This window comes from Rhopalosiphum maidis, chromosome 4, assembly GCF_003676215.2.
Source record: "Rhopalosiphum maidis isolate BTI-1 chromosome 4, ASM367621v3, whole genome shotgun sequence".
Taxonomy (NCBI): domain Eukaryota; kingdom Metazoa; phylum Arthropoda; class Insecta; order Hemiptera; family Aphididae; genus Rhopalosiphum; species Rhopalosiphum maidis.
In genome coordinates, this window is record NC_040880.1 from 26173745 (window position 1) to 26188450 (window position 14706).

Genomic DNA, 14706 nt, shown 5'->3' on the forward strand with positions numbered 1-14706 from the left:
ATATACGTTAGTCAAAAATAAATAAAACTCGTAGATTAAATATCGAATAATAATATATGTTACTTTTATTTATTAAATATAGCAGTTTTATTTTATGCGTATAAGATTATATCTGAATAACATATACTACCTGCCTATATATTTATTGATTATTATTCATATTAAACTTTAATCATCGCGGAATTAGTAACGATTTTCAATAGACTTGAAAATAGTTTGGTAAAGTGTTGTCTATTTATCGGATTTATCATCAACCGCAAATTTTTCAGAATCTTTACTTTTACTTTTGATTTTATTTATTTTTTTAAATTTAAATAACGTGTGGAATTTATTGTTTAGTTTCATTGTTTGATTTTAATATTCAAATTTAATTAATCCAGTTAATAGCTATAATACCGAGACCTTAGTTTGAGCATATAATAGGTTTACGTTTAAAATCATAAATTATATTACGGGTACATGACCGTGGTTTCTAATTTATTTTATAGTTAATATTATTTTATTAAGCACTATATACGATTTATATAAGTTGGTAATTGTCATAGTATTATTATTTATTAGACGCTGTACAACAGGAGTCGTACAAGCAAATTCAAAACATATTTTAATGGTTTACTGGACAAGTAGGTAAGTAGTAGGTACTTACTCTATGGAAATTAATTTCAATGTATAAGTATTTGATACGTTATAAGGTAAAAGTAAGAAAATATTGGTAAAACCTATAGCTTTCGATTGCGGTGGGGTTTATATTTTGCATCCGATCCAAGAGAATGTACAGATCTCAGAAATTTACCAATTGACCTTGATATATACTCAAATCAGTAAACATCGTATTACAAATATCGTAATTTGTATGTAAGTGTTATAGTACTATCATTATAATTATATAAAGTGTGTGTATACTATATAGTACTATTAAAGTACCTAAAAAATTATATAAAAGTGTTCACGGTTTAAAACAAACCTAATGTTTATAAATAAGTCCTAATTTAAAATATTTATTATCAATCTGTGTATCAACAATTGTATACAAAATAAGTTTATTTAAATATTTATATTATCTGAAAAAGTATATTTATCAATAGCCGCCTAAGCAATTCTATATCATATATTTGTGTTCAGATATTATAGCTTAAAAATTTTCATAACTTACGTAGGTACCTATATATTTGCTCACATAGAAGTAATTGGAAAGATTTAATTTTTAATTTCAATAAATAATTATTAACTACAAAAAAAAAAAAAAAAAACGAAATGTAGATAGGTATACCTTATATTATTGAATTATATACTATAAATACTATAAATTATTACATTACATATTAATAAAATCATGAAAATGTTGTGTTTATTTTGCACCATTTATAGTCGTATTTAGTATAATAATACATCCTTAGAAATATAGGTTGATTGTTTCTTCCGTTCGGAATCGTTTATCACCGTAAATAATGTTTCATACCTAGATATTCATATCGTATAATCATTAAATTTAACTCGTACATATTAAATCGATTTATTCAATAACGAGGCAAATACACATTCATATTACACGTACTACACAGCAGAGAGAGTTCTCTAGTTCTATAATATTATTTAAAAATAACTATTCGAGATCATTGCTGTAAAGATCATTTGAAAAAAAAGATTTGAAAAATGTTCAGACAAAGTATAATTTATATAAACATTTTGTCTATTTTCTATAAATACATCACGAGTTCACTAAAACAATTTAAAATGGTACTTAAGATTTATTTCAGAGAAAAATATAAACTGAGTACTGTTGTTAAGCATTTTTTTTTTTTTAAAGAAATGACTTGTAGATTGTTAGGTGAATTTATTCTTGAAAATAAGTGGATGACTTACACAAACAATGCTGAGAATAATATTTTATTCCAAATAGATTTTAATTTATTAAAAATACATAATATTATGTAGTAAGTCTAAAATCTCTACTATGTACTTTGATATGATACAAAAAAACTAAATTATAACTTTCGATTTTTTTTTTAATAATTATCATTATAATAACCTTCTGTAATTTATCTTACAAGTTACAGGAAACTTAAGTATCAGCAATTTCCAAATAATATTCTGCGCCAACACTTATTAGTTATTACATACAGAACTATAAAAGTTAAAAATAAAATAAGAGATACCTATGGCTAATAATTATGTTTGAGTATATAATAATATAATGTAAAAGCAAAAAATTGATAATTTGTAATAGAAATCGCAATTCGAACGATTAAACTACTCGTATATTCATAAAATAATATATTTAACTTATAAGTTATCAGTTTTTAGAATCATGCTATCCAAGTGCTAAGGTACTCCGTACCCAAGACCTAACTCAACTTTTATCAGTAAGTAGCCATTTACTATGTAGGCACACAAAAACAAAAAAATGATTTATTTTACATTAGAGTACTTTATTATCATAATATTAGAGTTAAAATAAAATCAGAGTTAAGATTTTTAAATACTAATTTTTATTATTGTTTATCAATCAAGAATAATATAAACCTGTATGATAATAATATTCAACTCTATCTTTTATCAAGTCGATCCAATGGAAGCCAGTTAATACTTCCTAACACTCAGTTTTTAATACCTATGTAACATTCGGATGTTTATTATAGTAACCGTCACTTTTGTACAATATGTCAAGACTTATCAATCACCCCATCGGTTTTTCTTAAGAAACTAATAATTAATAATAAGATAATTTCGAGCTTCGACTAAAATGTCTAGGACATTTGGTAAAAGTGCGGAATTCCCATATTATTCAAGATCATTAGTGGGCTGGGTTTAGGTTTTACCGGAGTTCCGATGTTCGGGTAATATAATGTAGTGATGTATAGACATATTGTATTATATTGTACAGGCGTACAGTACTTATATAGTGTATTTATAAATATATGTTTTTTGAAAAACAACAAACGCTAAAATAAATATTAACTATTGTCTGTTGTCCTGTTGATATCTGTTATTATCTATGTTTGTTTTAAATAAAAATCATAAGTTTGAATACGAATATACGATGCATATTGCATAATATTATAGTTCTATAATTCTATCTAATTATTATTGTATTACAGATAGGTTGGGTGCTCGTCACGTATAAATATTTACATTTTAAATATTATTATTTATTATGCTATCTGTACCTTCATCAAGATACAATACACGATCATATTATTACGTCATTGGAAAAACACGGTACTCTTTAGCTCACCGTATAATATTACAAATATTACAAATTATATATGCGTACGGCTGTTACACTTGATTTACATGATATGTCCACACATGCATCTACTTTATAATTCACGTAGGGTAAGTACTAAGTCAGCTATTTGTTTTCGTCAAGACGTTAAACATTATACGTTCAAATTCCTATAGAAATTGAATACACTTTTTGCAGATGTACATATTACAACAAAATTAATTAAACTATGAATAATAAATGTTTTATAAATAAACGTGTTATGAAGTTCTATATTTCTAAAATTATACAAATATGTGTGTAATATATATATAGTATCAAACATTTATTATTTATAAATACATTATATTAAATACTAGTTATACGTATACATAATACATGCATATGAATAATACTCCTTTTATTAGTATACTCTGAATCAATTTTCTAAACTTGAATACATTTGTAAAACAAATATTTCTAAATTTCTAATTTAATTATTAACTACCTAACCTAACATAGCTGAAGCCAGGAATTGTTCAAAGTATGTATAGAATCTTTATCTGTCTAAACACTAAACACACGGCTTTATCCCACAGTCCTTTCTCACTACCATATTTATTGGTATTTACATTTTACTTACAACTTAATATGATAACAAAAACAAAAATAATAATAAATTATGTAATTCTATTTAAATAATGAAATTAGTTTATTTGTATAAAAAACCGTAATTTTTCCAAAAAAAATTTTTCGGTTTTTTATAAGGATGCCCAATTTGGCATGAGGTCATGAACGTGTTAACAAACTCCTTTATAATAGCAACTTTTTTGTTGCCCGTTAAGACTTTTTAATAAAGAAATTTCACTGTTTAAAATGCATTTAATCTAATAAGTAAAAATAAACATTTTTAAAAACTGTTTCAAAAATTAAAATTTTGTAAATATAAAAAATTATCGTTTTTTAAAAAAGAAAAATTATAATTTTATATTTATATTAAGATTAAAAAAATTCTGTGAGATCTTAATTTATCGATTTTGTTTAATTCTTATCGAAAATTAAGCGAGTAGCTGTATACATCTGTCACATGACCACGTATGTAACTGTTACCACTAATACAGTAAATTATGTTAAACAGCAAAATAACGTTATTTTCTAGTAAATACCTAACATAGTTAGTAATTACCTAACAAACTAGTGATTATCGTGGTTTGTTATTTTTTGGGTTTGATCGATAATTTCTATATACGATGGAAAATGTTGTTATTTATAATGTTATCTTAATGGTATTAGATACTAGATAGACAGCCACAGTAGATAGAACTTCGGATTAAGATATTCTCTTACATATAAACAACAGCTTTTATAAATTATATTGTAAAATAAAATAAAAAATAAAAATATATAGGTATTAATGTATATATTTGAATTAGGTACCGAAAATGGTTTTCTTACGTTCATGGTTTTCTTAAACACAAGTATACGAGATCTCAACTTGTGCCGCGCAAAGAAATTTTGATTGATCTCAAAACCCTGCTTGAATCATCTAAAGGAAAATAGATAACACTTCGAGAAGCATCAGGATGTAGAAGTCTTATAGGCACATAAGGCTATCAAAGATGTCACTGTAAGATGAAGTGTAAAACAAATAAATGCACATGTCGAGTAGTTGGGAAATTATGCAATTCGAAATTTCACAGTTCATTATCATATGAAAATAAATAATAATATACAAATTTAGATACAAAGAACATGGATTAAATAATATTGTTTGGAATTAACGTAAATCTTTAGTAATTCGTTCGTTACAAACCTTCTAAAATATTCATTATTATCTATTAACGTTAATTGCTAGTTAATAACGTTAGTATAAATTTAACATCTTTTACTGTAACATATATTATAACGAAGATCGATAAGAAAAAGGCTCTGGCCCTCCTGAAATTTTAGAATTCAACAATATTGTTTTTATTATAAGTATACCAATACATTAATTCTAATGGTATTTTAATAATAATTTAAGTAGGTATATGACATTATATTTTATATGAATGATAATATTTTTACAGAAAATAATAATTAATAGCAATATATTAAATTGTTTTAGTACTAAACTACTAATAATAGTAATTTTGTAAAAATAATTTTGACTTATGACATGTTCTTATGATGAATAATGGAACAATGGAAGTATATTAAAATTGTCCAATGTATGGATGATAAATTTATATTAGCAAACTACTAAATATACCCATGTAAACAGTCAAACAGATAATAAATATTGCAAATTAGAATATATCAAAATATATTTATCTTGTAAATATTTTTTTATTATTTTTAAACAATTGTTTTAGTAAGAAATTATTATTCGTGTTTTTCCAATGACGTTTACCATGCCCATAAAAATAATGATACTATACATTATATGGATCATAGGTATGTATGTTTACTGTATACCACTACGACTGTTATATTATGCAGTGAATTTATAGGTACTGGATTTGTAACTCTAAATGTGGGAGGGGATTTGAAACGTACTTTCCTACCTACCTACTCACCTTCCATCCTATAAAATAATAACATATAAATTCTCTTTACTAAACATTATAGTTCACTAATCTTAACCCGACAGTGGTCAGTGTTTAGTGTTGCTGCTTAGCATTTCGTCGCAGTTAACAGTTGTTGTATTCAAGAAGTGCTTAATATTTTTAAAAATCACAATTTTCAACTTATAATACTAAAGTATTTATTGCATATTTAGAGAATTTGCTGAGTAAATCAACTGAAAAATGGTAAATATTGTTTTTATTCTAACAAATACACTGTAAAATATACCCATATTACGTTTAATATTATCATATTTGATTCAAATAAGTAAATAAATGAATATATTTTTATTTAATTTTTGATAAATTATTTATTTGTAAACTTTTAATACTAAAATCAATTTTAGTAGATATTGATTATTGAGGCATAATATTAATTTACTAGTAACTATATTAATTACATAGGTTACATAAAATAAATATTTAAGCAATTTTAAACGAATAGGTATAAATAACTAATACAATTTTGCATTTTCCGGTTAAGTGTTTTGATAAGTCTAGACGATTATTATCATTTATCTAAAAGATTCAAAGGTTATTAATAACTATTATATAGAACAATTATAAATACAGTTATTGACTGTGGTTAGAATTTATATTGGGTTAGGTTGGTTAGGAAATTGAGTTCAATGAAAACATTATTAGAAGAAATTATTATTATAATATAACTTCGTAGGACACATAATTATGCAGCTTATTGTTTGCGGAAATACACATTGACAATTTGAGCAGCCCTTTTACTTTTTAGCTACGGTATGCTCATCAGCTTTTTATGGCTGTATTTGAATCTCGTGAAAAAAAATAATACAATTTTCCTATTTATATTTTATTTATTAACAATGGTCGGTCCTAGTTTCATAGGTTAATGACATTAATGCATTATTTGCTATATAATTATACAAACATAAATACATAATATTATAATACACTTATTATTTTGATGTTTCAACATTTTATTTTCATTATCTAGCGTCGAGATTTTTAATATATTTTTTTTTTTTAGTTTTGAGAATATATTTTTATTATACGGCCACGAGCACGAGCCCGCGAGCCACATATGTTTGTTAATATTTGGCATTTATATGGTATTAAATAATTCATAAGTTTTCTCAAAACTAGAAAAAAAACATAAAAATTATGAGATTAATGAAAGTCGAATGATGAAACGTCAAAATTTTCAGAAAAATAAACTTTAAAAATAGCAATTTTCGATTTTTTCTAAAATAATTAAATATAAAATTATTTTTTTAAACTTTTTTTCCTACAAATCAAATTAAATCAAAATATGAAATACTTGTAGTCTATGTCCCTGCGAGTTTCATAAAAAACAAAATTATGATATCTCCATTATTTCAGGCGATATCGCAATGGGTAAATCCTCACGAGACATGGTGAAGTTGCAGTATACACAATGATAAATTATTAAGAATCGTTTAAAATGTTAAAAAAAATATAAAGAAATAAATGTTTAAAATAAAATAAGGTTAATTTGGGTTTAATTCAGTTTATCCCTTGTGATTAGTCTGCTTGAATAATGTTATTAGAATGTTTGGACGCAGTTGTACTGGTATAGTGATTATAGGATCTGCCTGTGCGATGTGCGATATAAGTCCGAAATCTGCATAAAATATTTCGCAGTTATGTAGGTTGTTACCGAATCGATTATAATTTGTGTATACATTATAATATATTAATATACCATAATATAGCACGCATATTGGTCTAACACTATTATGATAGTATTTTCCGCGGTTTGCATTATCAGTACCTATTTACCACCATGTTGCAGGTCTAAAGTATCAACGGTCATATAGTTTATTTGAAAGATTAAAATACGTAGTATTAAAATATGCTTCGTATATTTTAATATTTATATTTAGTTATAAAATATGTAAATATAGGTATTTGAGTGTACTTCATTTATCTGTTTTGTGTTAATCTTATATAATAGAGTTCCTACTATAATGTACTTATAAACTGGAGATAGAAATAAAAACGTTACTTAGTTTACTACATATTAATGAACCTCTTTAAGTTTAAAAAAATATCGCATAACTTGACATACACAGGTCAATAAAATAGCTCAGTTAAATGAAAGTCGTCTTGGTTTAAATACTCCTAGCCTTAACCAGTCCTATTAGTAAGATCTTAAACGTTATTTTTATATTATTGATTTTATATTTTTTCAGAGTTTATTACGGTCTTCAATTGTTTTTGCTGTATTATTAACTTGCATATGTGCCCAAAAGCCGTTTTATGCATCCAGCAATAGTCAGTACCCTAGCGTCTTACCCCAAAACCTACCAAACAATGGGGACTTGGGCAACAGGATCGGTGAAAACTCCACCCCTGATCCATACATGGGTTCGGAAAAGCAGCCGGTATACAACGTGGAAAAAGAACTGGTTGACAGAATAACAAACGAGTATCCCAAAGACAAGCAACCGTTTTGGTATGTGAACGCCGCACTGCTGAACAACATCAGATACCAACAGCAACCAGTGGTACAACCGCAAACACAACAAGTTGGCAGCTTCGCACGTCCGACAAGGCGTCAAATAAGCATTTAAAAACAACAGCAGCGTAATCAACGTTTTTCATCGGGAGACGTGTCTTGAGAGCGTTGTATTATAACTTATGTTATATTATTAGATTACAAATCTAAACGTCTTAGAGTGTTAGAAATTGATCCTAGTAGTAATAAAATAATATTGTCACAAGAGGTTAAAACTTATCCACACAAATTAATATAGATTTTTTCGATTATTTCGTAATCTAAAAGACTTACATCTATATAAACATTATAAGCTATAATAAATTGCTAGATGCAACTATCTATATATTATATTATTATAGTTGCATAGATCATTTTTGACTAACCAAATAAGTTACTAATGTAATTATAGGTATTTATATTTTTAATCGATTTGTTGTTTAACGTTTTAAATGTATCATGGAACTCAACACTGGACTAAACTTTTGTTTTGTAAATAACAATTTCAATATAAAAATTGTTTATCATTAGGAAAAAAGTAAATTTATTAATATTAGAAAAATATTGCCCCTTAGATTAGTTACATATTTTACAATAAGCAAGTAAAACTAAATTCAAAAAATGTTGTATCAACATCAGTATAAAAGTATTTTTATAATGGCTATTATTTAATAATTTATTTTAATTGTGTACTAAATTATATTGTATTTAATTTTTATATCAAATAATAAATTGTTTTATGTTATTTTGTATTATATTTTTATGCTTCGGCGATACAAACGGTTAACGAGTGCAACAAAACTTGTTTAATCATGAGAATTAGCGTGAAAATTATTTTCAAAATTTTACGTTTTAAATTTTATGCAGGTAATACAACTAAACGTTATTTTAATTTTTCGGTAAGCATTTATATTTAATTTTAGTGACAAACTTATGTTAGAATTATTACGTTATTACATTATTAGTGTTTTCTTTTAGTTTTAATTCATGATGAATTTCACAATAAATTTCTTGTAGAGCTTATTAAAAATAATTTTCCTTAAAATTGGTTATTAAGAGCTAAAAACTTCAGAAATCTAAGACTCAAGTTGTATACATTTAAAATAAATAAATAAAGCAATAATGAAAAAGTCGATCTAAAGTAAAACTAATGACGAAGTCTATCTGGTTTCAGAAGTTTTATATTCGATAAAATGATCAAAGTGGTACGTTGAACTTATTTAAAAGAAAACAATTTTTGCTAAAAATGCATATTTTTTGTAAGTACTTTTAGTAAGGTAAAAATATTTCTGCGCATAATAGCTCAGTTTAAGACAAAAAAAAAAAAACATTTACTATAAAGGAGAAGACATTTGACTGAACAATATCGTTTTTAAACTTGACTAAATTTTTCTCGAATGCGATATCGAAAAATTTAAGCGATATTTTACAGCAATTTTAAGTTCTCATATTTTCGGGGAAAGTTTGGTTAGTTTTTAAATATTTATAAATTATAATCTTTTTGTAGGTTTTTTCTTTTAACGAAACCAAAATACTGTATACATTTTTTTAATTACCCAATATATATCTATCAGCGGCGTTGCTGAAGGATTATTCAAAAAATTAATAAAGGTATATTTGATTTTGTATTTATAAATATATTTAAATGTATGATTTTATTTTTATTTAATTAAGATTGCTATACCAAACCCCTTAAAAATAAATGTTTGTCATCCAGAAAACATATGTACCTAAATGTCCTATTTGTTGAAATTTAGAATGTTTTGATTACATCTTATACATAAAGCTCTACTAACTCACTGATACCAAAATGATGTCTTCCAAAGTTAAAATAATATAATTGTTGAAAAAATGGCACAAGGTTATAGTGACTCATATAGAGTTATTAGTATATTATATTGTGTATAAATAACATAGTTTTTATTTACTAGATTTAATTTTAATTGTGTATAATATTATTATCGAATCTATACATGAGGTTGGATATTTTGATAACATCCATATTTCACGAAATACAACGTCATTTTTACATTTAAAATGATTTATGTTTATAGCAAACCGGAGAAACTGCTGATTAGTTTATACCAAAGTCCATTACATTTTTTTGCAATTTAAACAATAAAGCACGTGAACGCCAGGGAACCTTTACCATCTTTATTTTATCATATAGATATGTTTTTAGGCGGTGTACAACTTTTTTCTTACTGATTTCGTGTTACAGTTTCTAAGTTGCCCTTAACAACAGTAGCAACCGATACATAAATAAATAAAATAATTACGTTACCATCGCAACCTCGATATTTTTTTTTTATTAATTTTATGTTTATCATGTAAGTTTTATTATAAATAATTAAATAATTTTGTATTTTTAAAATAATTATGCAGGAATTGAGGAATTCTTAGCATTTATTTTATTATTGTCTTGTGCCGTATATCGTTTAATTATTATTTACCAATATTTTCCCATAGAAATGTAGTGATATTGATTTTAGATATGATGGATCAAATCTGAGACCGCGAGTGGACCTAACTTTTAATGGGGGTTCGTGGGAAGAGGAGAGCTTAAACTTGAAAAGTTATTGGAAACTTTTCACTATATAGAGTATAAAATATTTATTTTTCAAGCATGTAATATCATTTTACGTTTGTGTTTAGTACGAAATTCAGTGCTTAAATTAGAAAAGTGTGTAATAAAGGTACCCCACCTTAGCGTTGCAAAAAAATATCATCATTTGAAAATATTGAACTCAGCCTATCTAGTCAAAACTTCAAAAGCGAATCACTCTTTCACTTCTACTACATCTCCTGTCATTATTTCGCAAACAAATAATTACAATAATTAGCCAATAACGACCGCTAAGTGTTATTTTGAACAATAGTAATTACTCATTTATTCATACTAAGAAGATTTTAGTTAATTAAAGGTTCATTAATTTATATTTTTTTAATTAAGTATAGTATAGTATAGTATTATAATAATAATAATTAGTTGTACAATATGTCAATTATACATCAAATTGAATTTAAGTATCTTATTTAATATATAATTATACGGAATAAAAATAATGTTTTATCAAATATTTTGTCTAAAAGAACGTACCGTCATTGTACCCCGTTTTGATAAAAGTAGCTACTAGGGAGCTCTGAAAATAAAAATAAAATATTTGGATAAGCTTCATTTGCCTAAATTATAATATTATTAAGAGTACGTGTTTGTTTCGATTCTGACATTTAGAATATCTATAAAGTTATATGAAAAAAAAAACCCAATTATTTATGACTAATTATTTTATTGTTATCTAATAATTGGTTATAATAATTTATTTTTGTATGGTTACAATATTCTAAAGAAATTAATATTCTATATTAATACATTTTTATCTAACCACGCATGATCGGACTGGACATCAATTATGTATACAGATCGAGGTATAATGTGGTTGGAGAATAAAGTTAAAGCAGAATAACAACAATATCTGGTGAATATTGCTTGTGCTGATAAGCGGGGGTATTCCACTGACTTAAATACCTACTACCCATATTTGTTTTTTTTTTTGTAGAATATTTAAAATAATTCATTTTAATAAATTTACATTTTTTACGAATTAGTTTTATATTATTTTATTTTTTTTTTCTACCAGAGGACAATAATTATATTCATTGCCTATACTGGTTAAATAATTTTTTATTTTTGTAATATTAAATTATAGGAATATAGGTCATAGAGAATGGAGATTTATAAAAGTTTTAAATAGATGGTTTTCAAAAAATGGCCTCGGAAAAAGATATTAAGTAAATTCAAAACCGTAAAATCTTCAAATCTTTAATCAAAAAATATTATTTTTTTAAGTTATGAACAAATTTTATATTTTAATGAATGACAATAAATTGTGATTTTTATTTATAATGGAAAGGACTCAATTATAGTTTGTATTATATACCCTTTCTAAATAATGTCTGCGTACGATTTTATGTTATGTTGCATATTATCATCGATTATAAGTAAGAGGTCTTTATATGACTACAAATTAATTAATGTTGGGCTAAACAAAATTTTGTTATTAAGTAAAATATCTTATAATATATAACTATATAGGTAAATAGTAAGATTTTAAATGCTAATTATTCATAGAAATAATATGGGGAATTAGTGTAATATAATATAATCTTTAAACAAGTGAAAACCTCGACTGATCTGCTTGGAATACTAATATAATTATGTCATCTAAATCCAGTCCGGTCCTATTGAAAAGAACATACACAGTAAAAATTGTATTATTTTGTATGCAGAGAATATAAATAACAAGAAAACATTCGAATAATAATATTGATATCTATAAGAAATAATTGCACAGGTAAAGTTTAAAATAGTAGTTTAAAAGTTTGAATACATACAACAAATCAATATTTAACTATATAGAGTATAGGTATCAGTGGCGTATTTAGGATTGATTTATTTAAGGGGGGAGGAAGTATGACTAAAGTTGTCGATGCCAAACGTCTTAGAATTTTAATATTTATTAATAAAGTGATAAATAGAAAAAACATAACAATAGCTTTGTATAAGCATATATAAGCTAAAAAGAGGTGAGTTAAGGGGGAAATATATCTCCATATAATCTCCCCCTGTAAATACGCCACTGACAGATACTGTAGTATATAAACTGTATAACACTATTTTAATATAGTAACATTATTATGCTATAATTACTTAACTAGTATTAGGTATCTTACGTAGGTATATTGTAAATATAAAAAAAAAAACAATACACACCTAGGTAATATAATAACGAAGAGAGTGAAAAAATGTTTTATAAATAATTTATTATTTAGTACGATTTACTTTTTTAAGCGTAAATGTACAAAATAATATTATACTTATCATCATATTATTATAATAATACATTTTTAAAACCGTAATTTGATAAAAATTTAATAACATTTAAATATAATAGTGAATAATATATATACTGATCTACATAATAACAATAATAACTTATACATATTACAATAACTATTTCAAATTGTATAAATTATGTTATAAAATTCTAATGATATGTAAATTTCAAACAATTGATATGTATCGAGTTAACATAATTTTAAATTACATTTAGGAATTATTTTATTTTGATATAATGTAATGATAAACGATATGTTATTTGTTAACAACTGATATGTATGTAAAGTTAGTGTAATAATTCTTAATAATTAAGGATGACCTCATTATGATGAAATGTAATTAATTATATCTTAATTTCAAACAATTGATATGTATTAAGTTAACATAATTATGAATTAATTGTAGAAAATATTATAATGATAATTATGCTTAAATTGAATTGATATTTTTATTTTTTTGTAGCTTTGAACAAAACTATTAGTGTCAATAATAACAAACAAATTAATTGATGGGTAATTAAGATTAACATTAGGTGTAGGTAACTAAGGTAACTATAATTACTTACACAAGATAAATATTTTAAGTGTAACTGTTGATCACTACAGTGTGGATATTCTCATAAATATTATACCTTGCTATTTTTCAGGAATACAATTGCTAAACTATTTTAGTTAATGGTACTAAATAGTAACTATATAATATATATAAAATAACAAATAACATTAGATAAATAGTAATGATATGATTAGTTAGTGTCTAAACTATATTATAGTGAATATAATTTAAAATTTTTAACATAAATAATAATATTAAACATGTAGTTGTTAACAATAATATAATTTTGAATTTAATATTACAACAAAATTATTTCAGACTACCGATGTATTTAAAAAATAATTCATTAACTTGTTTTTTATTTTAATAACGAATTCATGTCTTGAATTTCATATTTTAATAATTTAATCACGTCTGAATTAATTTTTAGAGTAATAAGTTAAAAAAAAAAATAACATTATAAATAAATAAATAAAACAATAACAAGTGCTTAAACTTTAGATTAGATTTTGACGTGGTAGGTTATGAATAAATGTATAACAACAAAAATGCACTGTAATGCATTTGATAAATAGTTAAGTGTTTGGTAACTAACAATTTCGAAGTGTTAAGTACGATTGTACAAATATAATATTAAACTTATTTTATCACTCAAAGATATGTTTATGGTACTAAAGATATGATTAGATATTAATTGCAAAAATGTATGCAAATATTATACATTGTCTTAATTTCTTTTCATGTATATCATTTTTTGCATTGCCATCAAACTTTGTTCGAGGGCAACTGTAAAAGCATTGTTGTTTGTGGTTTTAGATGATTTGAACGAAGATACACAAAATACCAAATAATTGCTTTGGGGATTATAGGAAACGCCATAGCCGTCGGGTACAACTGGTCCATAGCCCATGAAACTGTCCGTGGAAGTTAATAGCTACAATAAATA

General features: G+C 24.7%; 2 protein-coding genes across 2 annotated transcripts in view; one reads left to right on the forward strand and one right to left on the reverse strand.

The window, feature by feature from the left end:
- Nucleotides 1-5805: 5805 nt before the first annotated feature.
- On the forward strand, nt 5806-9050 carry LOC113561062. Its single transcript, XM_026967265.1, has 2 exons — nt 5806-5997; nt 8001-9050. Exons 1-2 carry the CDS (start codon nt 5995-5997, stop codon nt 8379-8381), a joined length of 384 nt encoding a protein of 127 aa, XP_026823066.1. The 5' UTR covers nt 5806-5994; the 3' UTR covers nt 8382-9050.
- Nucleotides 9051-14208: 5158 nt separating this feature from the next.
- LOC113550929 (vesicular acetylcholine transporter) overlaps nt 14209-14706 on the reverse strand; it is a 59372-nt gene continuing 58874 nt past the window's right edge. The window contains exon 11 of the mRNA XM_026952893.1: nt 14209-14694. Coding sequence (XP_026808694.1) covers nt 14488-14694 — 207 coding nt within the window. The 3' untranslated portion in view covers nt 14209-14487. The remainder of the gene's footprint in view (nt 14695-14706) is intronic.